The sequence below is a fragment of the Pelmatolapia mariae genome, linkage group LG12 (genome assembly GCF_036321145.2).
Source record: "Pelmatolapia mariae isolate MD_Pm_ZW linkage group LG12, Pm_UMD_F_2, whole genome shotgun sequence".
Taxonomy (NCBI): domain Eukaryota; kingdom Metazoa; phylum Chordata; class Actinopteri; order Cichliformes; family Cichlidae; genus Pelmatolapia; species Pelmatolapia mariae.
The window spans coordinates 31,232,514-31,245,742 of record NC_086237.1 but is presented as its reverse complement, the minus strand read 5'-3'; the positions used below and the strand labels follow the sequence as shown (position 1 = coordinate 31,245,742).

The window sequence follows — 13,229 nt, the reverse complement described above, 5'->3', positions numbered from 1 at the left end:
AAGGGCTGTTGGGGGGGGAGTGGTATACATGTTACATACATTTTACAATGTTTATTTATCGGATAAAATAAGTTAAATGTCACCGTTATTATTGTCCTGCCGGAAACAGCGGGGGTGTCCAAATTCAGAGCCTTTTTATTTTACGGCGCTGTTGTCCAGTCAGGGGACGCTCTCTGTTGAGGAGAAAAGCATGAATTTGTTTGTATACAGATTATCCATTGTTTAAATGTCCCGGGCAGTCGAAAAGAAGGCAGAGCTGTTGAGAAATGCTAGGAGCTAACTGGGCGCTAACCGTGTCATTCAAATACATTAACCGTCGCAATGTTGGCAAAGAGAGGAAGTGACGTAAGACTTGCGCATGCGTGGTACCGATCGTGTTTCCAGTACGGATCAGGTAGCAACAGTGCCCACGGCAGCACCCATTGCTTGTTGAGAGTAAGAGCGATACGTGCTTTCATGTCAAAAAGTCATCGTAAGTCTCCAATAACACCAGCAAAAGTCGCCAGATTTGATGCTAGTCGCTCTTTAGAAAAAAAAGTCGCTAAGGGGGTCTGAAAACTCGCTAAATATAGCGACTAAGTTGACAACCCTGACCATGACAAGTATCGCTAGCTAGCCATTAGCAACTTAATACAACTTTCTCCTCTTCATTTTCATTAAGACAAAATTAATTTCTTAAAATTTCTATGGTTTAATGAAGTACCCAAACACTGACAGCGAATTAATGAAATAAATAACTGGACTGAAGGAATACAACACATTTCTACCACCAGCCTAGCTAACGTTACAGGCTGTACGGAGGCTAGCTGGCGGCCTAAACCTGTAAATCTAAACATATCTACAGTAACATGACGAATAAATCGTGGCAATAATGATGTCTACCATATAGTCTAAACATAAAGAATCGTCTCATGATAGTTGGAGAGAATATTTTTTTATTCTCTAACATGGATGAAAGCAGATTTTTTTCCTACAATAACACGAAGGCACGGCTGTCTTACCTTTGAGAAGACAAAAAGATCGACATCCGGGCATGTGACGTATATAAGGATGCTGGGGAAGGGTGTTGCCCAGCGTCGTTACGTTAAGTTTACGTTAATGTGTGATGGTACTTGTAGTCCAAATAATGATTTTCTGTTGCTATAGCCCCTTTTCCATAAATACCTCCTCGGATCAACTCGGTTCGGTTTGCCTCAGTTTTCAGGGTTTTCCATTTGGTCATAGTACCTGGTACCAGATACTTTTTTAGTACCTCCTCGGCCACAGTTCCAAGCGATCCGAGAAGGTCCTGAATTGTGATACTCGATGATTCACGAGAGCATTTCATTCATGAATATCAACACCGCCATTTCCGAAACCCGGCAAAGGGGGAAATGGCTACGAAAAACAATGCCGTGTTCCCCGATTCTGATGAAAAGGCACAGACAGAGCAACAAGTATATTCTTGCCTCGACGTCCACCTTTGTTGTAGCGTTCGTGTTGCATGTTAATTGCATTGTGGGGTGCTCGGATGCCACACCGCCCGCTGCTTCTTGGACCAAGCCTGTTGGTCTCTCTCTCTCTCAGGTACTCTACATGCCAGTACCTGCCATGGACTCCACACCGCTGCCTGCCACGACACCGGAGTGGATTCCACCTGCCAAGGGTCTCCCGAGGGTCTCCATCTCAATTGCTGCCAGCCACCAATGAATCCACGCTGCAGCAGGCCACCTGCCATCGCCACAAGCCACCAACCAAGCCACCTGAAGGGTTCTGACGTTTCCAGTGCTGTCACCCATTGGTCTTCACTGTAATGGTTGACCCCTAGACCTGCTTTGCCTGCTTTGTCGTCTTCCAGATCACCATCTTGTCCACTGCTGGCCACGCGACTGGCCTCCCGAACTGTTGTCTCCTCCAACAGTCTTGATGACACTAGCCTTCGGTCTAGCCTTACTCTTATTCTCCACCTGGAGCAAAATAAATTATCATCTAAAAAAGTGGCAAAGAAAAAGTGGCATGTCTTTGATCAATATTAAAAAAAATTGTATGGCACCACAGGTCTGCCTCTTGGTCTCAGTGGTCTTGGTCTTTTTCTTATATATAGCCCTGCGAGCAGACCAGCAGTAGCGACTGATGCCCTGGGCCAGAACCGGGTTCTGGCTCCCGTGCTTCTTCTTCTTGACAGCTTTGTCTCCCTCTGCCATCTGACACAAAGTAAAAAGAAGGTAGATGTTTGGTAGAGTTTCAGATGAGCAATGGTTTATTGTACAACAGTGATGTTATGGGATTACATTCCTAGGTTTATTATTCTTCTAACACTGGTTTTTAGCAGCAGGACTCCAGCACCAACTATAGCAGAATAGCAAGGTTTCAAGATCTCAAACTCTAAGCTGTAGTGGTGCTAGTCTTTCTGCACAAACTATTAATAAGCACCAGTAAATTCCAAGAAACTATAACATACTATGACCCAGTGTTTTCTAGTTTGTGGAGTTTGTTGCTTAATATTGAAAACTTTTCTGTTCTTCCAAGGTTCATGATAACTTTTAAGTCTTTTAATAAGTATGTTTGAGTTAGTCTTCAGTTCCTTGTGATTTTTAAGTTTCTCTCCCTTAGTGTCTCGTCTCCTCCTGTGGTTAGTCAGTATTGTTTTCATGTTTGTTTTTTTTTGTTTTTTTTTTCCATCTCAGTGATTGGTGGTTCTTTTGTGTCTATTTAGTGTCAGTCATGTCCCCATGTCTGTTTCTCCCCTGGCCCCAGTGTCAAGCCTGTGTGTCTTAGTCTACATCTCAGTTTGTTTCCTGTTTTATTTTAACAGTGTCTCGTCCTGTGTTCTGCATGTTCAGTTTTGCTTCCCGTCTTATTATGTGTGATTTGTTCCTCCTGTGTTCCCACCTGTTGCCCATCCTTTCGTTATCCTGTGTGTATTTAAATCCTCAATCTCCCTCTGCTCATTGCTCATTTTTGTATCACAGCACGAAAGCTGCCTCTTTTGATTTATTTCTCCCGCCTCTGAGTCCTGCGTTTGGATCCTACCCTTGCCTGCCACATAGCCTACTATGACAATAAGGAAGTAATGTCACAAATCCATGATGCAGATTTAAAACACACTTTAACTGAAATATACCAAAAGTCCAAACGGTTCTGATAAAGCGGGGACATTGCTGTGACTTATAAAGCGTCTGCTTAATTTTATTTTTTCTCTAAATAGGGTCCAAAACATGCTGTTGTAGCTTAAATCACTAGAGTTTATTAGCAAGGACCTGACTTTATTATTATTTTAGTTAAACATTTCTATTCCTCTTGTGGCTGAATTTGGCTTCAGTGTTTGTAAGTCAGTGTCCAGCAGCAGTCAGTATTCAGTTTGAATATTGCTGTAAATTGATATGGATCAGTTATACCTTTTATTAACTGTAACATTTAACTTTTGGGTGACAGCACAAGGGAATAGAGAATGAGAGAGCAAGATGAAAACGGCAAAGAGAGAGAGCAAAAAGAAGCAGGTAAGAGTGGACTTGTGAAATTCACCAAAAATTATAAAGCTGTAGCTTCCGTTTTTCTACATTCATTGATGATGATTTCACATAACTAAGTAGTGTGCTGTACTGTTATCAATTATGGATCCCTAACCTGCTCTTATAATAATTATCATAAGATTATATTTTTCTTTTTTCCTATGAATATAATTCTAGTTGAGTGGTGAGGAAGAAGAGAGAGATGTAGAAGAACGGGAAGAAGGAGAGAGCAGGTAGCAAAGTTAGGTGGAAAAAAAATTATTTTTCACAAACCATTAACAGTTTGCTTCATGTACAGGTCTATAGACTGGTGATTTTCCAGTGTCTGTTCTGAATAATGCTATTCCATGATTCAATAGCTTGCAGAATCTCCTTTAACAGTAATAATTTGAACTAATCTTCTTTTATGTATGACATATTCAGTCTCCCGTGTCAGATACCTGTGGAAAAAAAGTTCTCTACCCTTCTTTAATTTATCACTTCATTGAATGCACAGCCTGGTCTGGTTGACATTATTACTGAACCATTCCAACAACTTGATTTTTTTCTGCCAGTCTGTTGTAGTTTGTCCTGTTGCATGAACCAGTTTCAGTGTGAAGGCTTCACATCTGACAGTAGAATACTGAGGCTTGCACCTCCTCAAGTTTCTCCAGGGGGACACCAAAGCGTTCCCAGATCAGCTGAGAGATATAATCTCTCCAGCATCTCCTGGGTCTGCCCTCAGGCTTCCTCCCAGTGGGACATGCCCGAATATTCACCCAGGAGGCATCCTTGTCAGATGCCCAAACCACCACAACTGTCTCCTTTTGATGTGGAGGAGCAGCGGCTCTATTCTGTGCCCCTTCCAGATGGCCAAACTCCTTACCCTATCTCTAAGGGAGAGGCTTTCAGATGCCACCTTTCAGATGAAGCTCATTTCCGCTCTCATTCTTTCGGTCACTAACTACAGCTCATGACCATAGGTGAGGGTAGGGACATAAATCCCTTGACCAATGTTCCCTCTGAGCCGCAATTGCGCACTGCTGGCACGGTCTCTGCGCACAGAAAATCTTCGTTGCGCCCCCCCCCCCCCAAAAAAAAAATCTAACCTGAATTGAAATTAAAATAAATACGTTAACAATTCATTCTGTTTTGCAGTGTTAGTCAGTAAGTGACTGGCTGCTCCAGTATGGGATTAGAACGATGTCACCTTATCCCATAGTCCAGCCATGATGCGATTCACATTCGTATATACGCAGCTAATCAACGTCGACAGGCTATGACAGCGTCCTTATGTGCCGACACCGGTGTTTTAGCTAGCAAAGCAGCGTGGCTAATGTGGAGTGAAGCCACGTTAATGAAACGTGTACAACCATTGGAGAGGTGAGCAGGACAGACGGAACAATTGACGGAAAACGTGTGGACTTTATACCAGTTTTTAAATTGTGTTGATAGGCCACGTAAAACCAGAGTTATGATAAAAAATATATGCAATGTTTGTTTTTTTTCCTGAATCCTATCGTTGTTTATATTTACTGCAAGAAGAAAGTAAAAACGGCGTTTTATAAGGAAAGCGCTCGAAAGCGCTCTCTGCCTGTGAGCAAAAACAAAACCACCCCACGCGCCCCTCGCCTATCCTATTGGTGGAAACATGTACCATGTGGACCAATCAAAAAATGATATTGCAACAAGGCATTTAGTTGTTTAGGAACGGAGGAAGTTTTAGGTGTGACGGCGGTGTTTTGAGATGTGAGAGATTTGAGACGTTTAGCGCAAATCTTGTGTAGTTAGTGTGTAGTGTAGTCAATAGTTTTGTTGTGTGTGTCAGAACAATGAGGCGACTACCGAATGTTACAGGTGTTACAGGAGTGATACATCTCCTGTTGTCAGGCCTGCAGGTATCAGGCTGTTGTTCTCCTTTATCTCATAGTGGACAGAAATTATTTTTGGAGTGGCACAAATAATTTATGCATCAAATTTGATGCAGAACACCTGATTGTTCTGTAAATAGTTTGAAATGTTTTTTTTAAAAAATGCCTTGGCTGCATTTTTAGGTAAACAGCTGCAAAAAACTTTGTTTGCATAACGCAGTTACTTTTTTGAAGAAGTAACTATATAATTAATTGCCCAGCATTGGTCATTATATACTGTATTTTGCAGACAGAGAGTTATAGGACTCTCTCCCAGACCACAGACTCATAATACAAGTCAGAGCTTTATAAAAACAAAACAAAACACGTGTTTTCAAAATTGGAGTCCAAGTTATTTTTACTTCAATAGTGTTAACATACTACACAGGTCATGAACAAGATTTTTTTTAAATTTTCATTGTAAGTGGGCTAAAGCACTTAATTAAAAGTAGTCTAACATAAATGTAAATGCTGTAATTTGATTATTTTAATAAACCATGTTACTTGGATGGATTTGATGCTGGCGTGACCACAATGCACATGTCTGCTGTTGCTCACAGTGGTCCAAGGGGCCGCTCAGGGAGTTTGTGTGTTCGCTCAGACACATGAAAAATTAGAGGGAACATTGCCCTTGACACCAACTAACCAAAAAAAATCATATAGAATATTTTATTCAAGAGCTGGAAATGGGTTTGAAAAAAAGTTGCAGCTGCAATAAAAGACTGATCATGAAAACAAATCTTTTTTCTTTTTTTAATTTGAGATTCTCTGACACAGAAGTACAAAATCAGTTTTTGCTGGAGCCATCACAGGTAATTTTCTAGCATTAAAACTTAACATGTTCTCAATCTCTCTGCTATTAAGGCAAATTCCAGTTCCATCAAGTCTCACTCTGTCCTACCACAAACTTCACTGTTATTATATGCTACACACTGTACCATCATCAGCACTGAATTTTAGGCACGTGCTTGAAAAGTCTTTTGCACTTTTGTGAAACAGGAACAGGCATGTCAGTGAGCAAGTAGCACTCAGTCTTTACTGGACTTCCAAGGCAACTCAAGACTGAAACATTTAGTGCACATGTTCTGATGTGAAAATGTGGAAAAATATCCCTTTTGTAATGTATCATCTGCATTTTATTTAGCATTAGCGGACTGTGTGATTGAGTGTAGGTCATTCTTCTGCAGGAAACCTTCTAACAGCTGGCAGGTTCTTCTCTCAGCAGTTTTCAATGATGATGGCGATACCCTGACCACCGCCAATACAGGCAGACCCGATGGCATACTTGCCTCCTCGCCGCCTGTCAGAAAGTAAATAATTATTCAAAGTCACTTTAAATAATGTGCAGAACACTTCTCATTATATAAGATAGCGTGCACCATTAAATGACTACGCTACCTGAGCTCATGTACCAGGTGAGCAGTGATGCGAGCTCCAGAAGCACCGAGAGGATGTCCGATGGCAATAGCTCCACCGTTCACATTACTCTTCTCCGGGTCGAGTCCTAGAGCCTTGGAAACAGCCAGATACTGAGAAGCAAAAGCCTCATTGACCTGTGCAAAACAACAGACACAACTGAGTATTCACTTCACAAACATCATAAATCACAACAGGCTGGTTGCTATGTTATATTTTAAAAAAGCATTAAAAGTGATCAAAATTAGACACATGCTTAAGGTTAAACCATTTTATTTTAACTTTCAAGTATTAAAAAATCTTAATATTAAAGTATTAAAGTAATATTACAGTATTCAAAATACTAATAATTATATAGTTATAGTTTAAATGATGTTAGTTTGTCCAATGAATTTCAAGCCTCTGAAAGTGTGGGATTATGTGGGGTTTTATAGCTCAATGTCTAATGTCAACATTTAATCACAACTTAGTGGTTTGATTTCAAATCCATTGTACAAAGGCAAAACTACAAAGAATATGTGACTGCCCAAATACATACGGGCCTAACTGTTTTTATGTAAATTTTACTCATAATAGTGGTTTAAATATTTGCCTAACAAATGAAAGATTCTGGATCAACCCCGGGAAGAGACACGGATCCCTTTGTGGACACAAATCAAACATGTGCTGGTGACCTCTTGTCAATAAGGAAGCAGCCAAAAATAGCTGTGTGCACTTTCACCAACATATTATTTTCAGTTTCCTTAATTAGTTATAATGGAGTATTTTTAAGCTGTTGCATTACTGCTTTGTATATGACAAAAAAGCATGTAAGTATTTATTTCACTGTATGGGAACAAACCTCCACAAGATCCATGTCTTTGAGAGTCAGACCAGCTTTCTTAAGTGCTTCTGTGATTGCTGGAACAGGACCTACAATAAATAAAGTAAAAAGAAAGGTTAAGTAATCATTACTTTTAATCCAAAGGTGCCCAGATTACACCTTTAAGAGAGCACTGTTGCTAACCTATTCCCATAATGCTTGGGTCACAGCCTGACACGTGATAGGCCACAATTCTGGCCAGAGGAGTGAGCTTGTGTTCCTTCAGAGCATCCTCACTTGAAATCACCAAAGCAGCAGCACCATCAGATACACCCTGGGGATAGAAATGATAGGTACAATTAGGAAAGAGGAGGAGGTTGGATAAAATTTATAATGAACTATATTTAAATGTATTTTAAGTATGAGTGTACAAAAACATCCTGGAGTGATATCACACACAAAAGAATAGCAATAAGGGACTCTAATGCCTAAAAAAAAGGTGGTCTGTTTTTCCCAGTGACCATCTGACTTAGACTAAGAAAACCCGATCATGTCAGATTGTTGAGAACAGTCGGCACCTCTAGCATAAACTCACTGAAGCGTTAGCAGCAGTAACGGTTCCTCCCTTCTTGAAGACAGGAGGTAGTTTGGCCATCTGTTCCAGAGTGGTCTGAGGCCGAGGGTGCTCATCATGAGTCATGGGCACTTTGCCTTTCTTAGCTTTCACCTCAATGGGAGCAATTTCTGCTGTGAAGTAACCACCCTCATGAGCTGTAAACAAAAAGCAGTAAAAGCTTAGAGTTTAAAACAGTAACTGAGTATGAGGGTGAATTAAAAGGCAGACCATGAAAGGATATCAAAACACAGGGTCTGCCTTACCTGCCTTCCACCTTTGTTGAGTCTGATGTGCGTAGTTGTCACAGTCCTCTCGGGTGATCTGGTATTTCTCTGCCAGGTTTTCTGCTGTGATGCCCATCGGGGTTTTAATATGCAGGTCAGTCAGCCCCGCCCACAAAGTATCCTCTAGCTGGTAGGCAGATGAAGGCAGGTTTAATACCAAATCATTGTAGTTATGGTGATGTACATTTATATCAAGTGTTCACAGATCTGATCTACCAACCTTTAGATCGACGCCAAACTTCGTACCAAATCGTATGTTACGGACAGCATAGGGAGCCTGGCTCATACTCTCTGAACCTCCACACAGGACCACCTCTGAATCCCTGAGACAAATCTCCTACAAACACAAAAGGTGACAGGCTTTTCGTTTTTAGACCAGCAGAAAGGGGGTAAGAGACATAATGATCATTTTACTGATGGTTTTTGCACACATTGCTGTCTTAAATATATCACTTCAGTTACTTTCCACTTATATACATGACAGGAAAAGATCAGAAACTTTTAATCTTCCTTTTTATTTGGGGAGATACAATACAGAACGAAAATACATCAGCATATAATTCATCCAGTGAATTATAGTTGTCATAGTGCAGCACTGGGTTGTTGTGTTTGGGTCGTTTCTGTCTTTCTCTGGTCTTGGATGGGTTATGCAGGCTGTGCCCTATGGGTAGAGCACGGGTTCCTGCTGCTCACTGAGCACACCAGTGGCTCATTAGTCTCATCAGTGGCTGGTATTTAAGGGGCACCTGAAATGTTTGCCATCATAAAGTAGTAGACAGGCTTGTTTTTGGTTATGCCTACTGAGTTTTTCCAGTGTTCTCAACTCTGTGTCTCTGTGATTGTGTGCTGAATAAAAGGCTTCCCTAGGCTTGCTCACCTGCCACCTTCAAACAAGCATTCACCACAAGAATTCCTTTTCACATATGTGAAACTGCAGTTTTCCACTCTGACCTTTCCATTCTTCTGCAGATACTATTTTGGCTTCACTTTGCCGTTTGTCTTCGTAGTGTCACTGTTATTACTTTTTTAAAAATCTATTTTCTTGTTTATATTTTGATAGGAAAACATTCAATACACTTTTTTCTGCTTTGAAAATCCCTCCTTTATGGGTCTGAGAGTACTATTTTCATCAGTTTAGTGCTTACCTGAGCGCCATTAATGATGGACTGGAAACCAGATCCACACAGTCTGTTCACGGTGAGAGCGGGCACTGGGATGGGTACGCCACACCTCAGACCCACATGACGAGCAATGTAGGGTGCATCAGCTGAGCTCTGAACGTAGGGAAGTGGATCAGAAACAAAATGTAAGATACAGTAGTCAGATCATTTATAATGAATCCTTTCAGTGTTGCATGTGTGATCAGTACCTGCATGACATTTCCCATGATGATGCTGTTTACAAGCTCTGGGACCACACCCCCTGCAGCGAGGGCAGCTTTGGCTGCATGTTCAGCCAAGTCTGTTGCACTGTGATCCTTCAGTACTCCACCATAGGTACCAAATGGAGTGCGCTTGGCAGCTACAATAAATACGCCTAGGAAAAAAGAGCATTTTAGTTTGGAGTTAACACCACCCACCACTGAGCTACAGCCAGATTGTAGCGGGGAACAGAGAGAGAAGATTTGTGAAGGGATAATTAACACTAAAGCGACATGATTTACAGGGTGTTGAAATAGAGCTGCGTCTGATTTCTTGTTTTCAATTCTTTGTTGATGTATTCAAGTTAAAGTTCCTGTTTAGGTTTTCTCCTATAGTGTTTCTGTTTTTATTTCCTGACAGTGACTTTGATTTATTGCTTCATTGCTGTGTATGGTTTTGTTCTTTGTATTTTCTGATGTTTGGTTTTATGATGAGTACATGTAGCCATGGTCTTCCCTGTGTTTCTATTTGCTGCTTCCCTCTGTCTCATTCCGGTCACTTTTGTTTACTTGTCTTTTTTGGCTTATTAAATGTTAGTATGGCCCTCTCGGTTACTTCCTATTTTACTTTAAAGGGTTGATGTTGAGTCATTTTTTCATCCTGTCTGCCGTCCCCTGATTCCCCTCATTGTTTTCACCTGCTGGTGATTGTGTTCGCCTTTGTTCCGCTCCCGCATGTTTCTCATTAGTGATCTCATTCTGTGTATATATAGCTTTGTACTTCTTTTGTCCAATCTGTTTGAGTTGCTTTGTACAGAGGCCTGAGGCCTGTATAGAAAAGTAGGAGTTTGTCTTACCTGGTTAATGTCAAGATTAGTTTTTTGTGTTATAACGGTGGATCAAGAGGTTAGGTTTTGTGCAGGGAACTAAACGTGCTCTGGTGCTGGTTATGTTCCATGATAAAGATCAACAGGCGCTACCTAGTGACAAAATAATTCTCTATAAAAAATAGTGTCATCATTCCTGAAACCTGGTCCTTCTGTTTCCATGTGGATCAGTAAGAAATATAAATTATTAGATGCAACTTTGTTATTTCTTCCTGTTGGCTGCTGGTAACTTATTCATGCTTGTAGAACATTTGTTTTATAGTAATGAATGATTCTAAAACAGTTCACCTATTTGTAGCCTACTTGCTAAGTGTATTTCAAATTTGTATCTAGAGAAAGCCTACATTTGAATTCCATTTCTTTCATTTTAACTTGCTCTAAGACTAAATGCCTCTGAAGCAGCAGCTGAAAGAAAGTCTAAAACTGTCTCTGAAACATTAATTCAAGCTAATATTTACTTACTACAGCTGGAGCCCCGGTGAGGTTTTAACAGTCTGAGAGCAAGTAAAGAGTAAATTGAAACAGAATTCAAATTTGGAATACACTGAAACTTGGAATTTAGACCCATCTGCACACAGGGATCTGAGAAATCTTCCAGGAATAGTGATGCCATTTCATTTCATACCTGTCCTCTAATCGGAAGTAGGTTTTCAGGAGCTACTTTGGCCATAAGAGATTCACCTTGGCGCAGAAAACCTGGGGTTAAACCTGAGGTTCCCTGGCTAAGATGAAATCCTGTCTTGTAGCACGGGCCTCAGCTCCTGTCAGGTTGGTGTATGTTTCTGTTGTGTCTTAATTCTTTGTTTTTCCTTTTTTCTTTTTTTAATTCCCTGTTTCTGCATTTGGGGCCTGATTGATAATCTGCCAAAAATTGATCTGAAAGTCACAGCAACATTTTTGAGAGGAAAAAAAAATTGGTTTAAAGTTCACAGTACCATAATAGGAATGATCTCTATTTTGAAATGCTGCACTGATGGACCTTTTTCAGTTTTAGAGGGACACTGAACTATCGACCAATGTCTGCTACGTGTCAGGAAATGCAGGATGCTTTGACCTAGAATTGAGTTTGCAAATATTATAGTAACACCTGACGCATACAGCTGGAGTCTGTTTAATGTTGAGTAATATGTTCCCTCCACTCTGAATGGGGGCACTGGACCAAACTCACAGAGAAGCGCAGAGATTTGTGAATTAATAAAACTGTATTTATTTATAAATCCACTATAAAGCTTTTTTGACTAGTTATTTTGTTTACATTTTTGAAACTGATAGGTTTAAGCAGACAAGTTAAATGCAAACTAAAAGTAATGAATTTGCAGCAGAAAGTATTAAAGAGGACTGCATAAGTGATTAATTAGACAACAGTAGTGACAAGCTGTTGAAACTCTTTGGTTATCAATACTTTTGTGGATAATTACTTAGTGTTTAAATGGAATAATAACTCAAGGGAGCGATTGAATGGCTGTGCATGTAAGATGGGGGGGGGGAATGTTGGGAGCTGCTGATATGTTGCATATAAAATGGCTCAATGACCAGTAATCCAAAGTCCTTATAGATAATTTCTTTAAACATTTACTCCATATTCATGATGTAATTGCCATATGAGGAAAAACTCAAATGAAATACTGTTACCCAACTTTTTTGATGTTCTGTCCTCGATCATATATAAACACATAATATGGAAAAATATGAATAGCAAAATCAGGAAACACAATAATGCAAATTAACTAATGTATGAGGCACATACAATGTATATTTGTAATCTATTAAACATATAATTAAAACAGATTTAAAGCACGGTTTCACCTTCACTTAAGTAAATGCATCACAGCATATACTATAGCATATGCTTTCAGCTGTAATATTCGCACACATGAATATTACAGCTGAAAGCTGTAATTTTCTAAACCAAAAAAAGTGTGGGCATAGCAAAAGCAAACTGGTGTCCTCAAAGTTGTGAAAGGTTTCTGATAAAATGTTCAAATACATGTTTACAGTTTTGAGTTGAGTAGCAGGAAGGAGCAGCTGTTTAAATAATACTGCCACCATCTTGTCACCTTTCGCCTACATTGCAGTGAAATTATGTGGAAACGAGACTTCTTTGCATATAAAATGAATAAAAAGGTCGATTTTAAAGCACTGTTGCACAGCAGTGTGACCCAGATACTTTCAAACGCCCCATCATAAAATCCCGTCCCAGCAGTCTTACTGCTGAAATGAACTGAATGGTGTTTGTTTACCTCTGAGAAGTGCCATGATGCAGACTCAACAATCCAGCGATGACCGGTTCAAAGTTTTAGGCTGATATCTCGCTGCGTGGAAGATATAAAAGCCTCGGACCACTGTGACCTTTCCCCCAAATACTGCAGCCCGGTAACGTTTTACTCCTGCATGAAGATTCAACAAAATATCTACACATAAATATCTACACAACGCAATCTTACAATTTTTTTTTACTGTTTATCTTATTGTTGTATTAATTAA

The 13,229-nt window shown here is 40.1% G+C and overlaps 1 protein-coding gene across 1 annotated transcript; it reads right to left on the bottom strand.

Moving 5' to 3' along the window:
- Nucleotides 1-5,798: 5,798 nt before the first annotated feature.
- acaa2 (acetyl-CoA acyltransferase 2) lies at nucleotides 5,799-13,117 on the bottom strand. The gene is made up of 10 exons (XM_063489563.1): nucleotides 12,986-13,117; nucleotides 9,868-10,034; nucleotides 9,644-9,772; nucleotides 8,719-8,835; nucleotides 8,478-8,625; nucleotides 8,194-8,369; nucleotides 7,803-7,932; nucleotides 7,638-7,708; nucleotides 6,779-6,933; nucleotides 5,799-6,680 (listed from the first exon to the last, which is right to left on the bottom strand). The coding sequence occupies exons 1-10, from the start codon at nucleotides 12,999-13,001 to the stop codon at nucleotides 6,599-6,601; spliced, it is 1,191 nt and encodes a 396-aa protein (XP_063345633.1). The 5' UTR covers nucleotides 13,002-13,117; the 3' UTR covers nucleotides 5,799-6,598.
- Nucleotides 13,118-13,229: the final 112 nt, after the last annotated feature.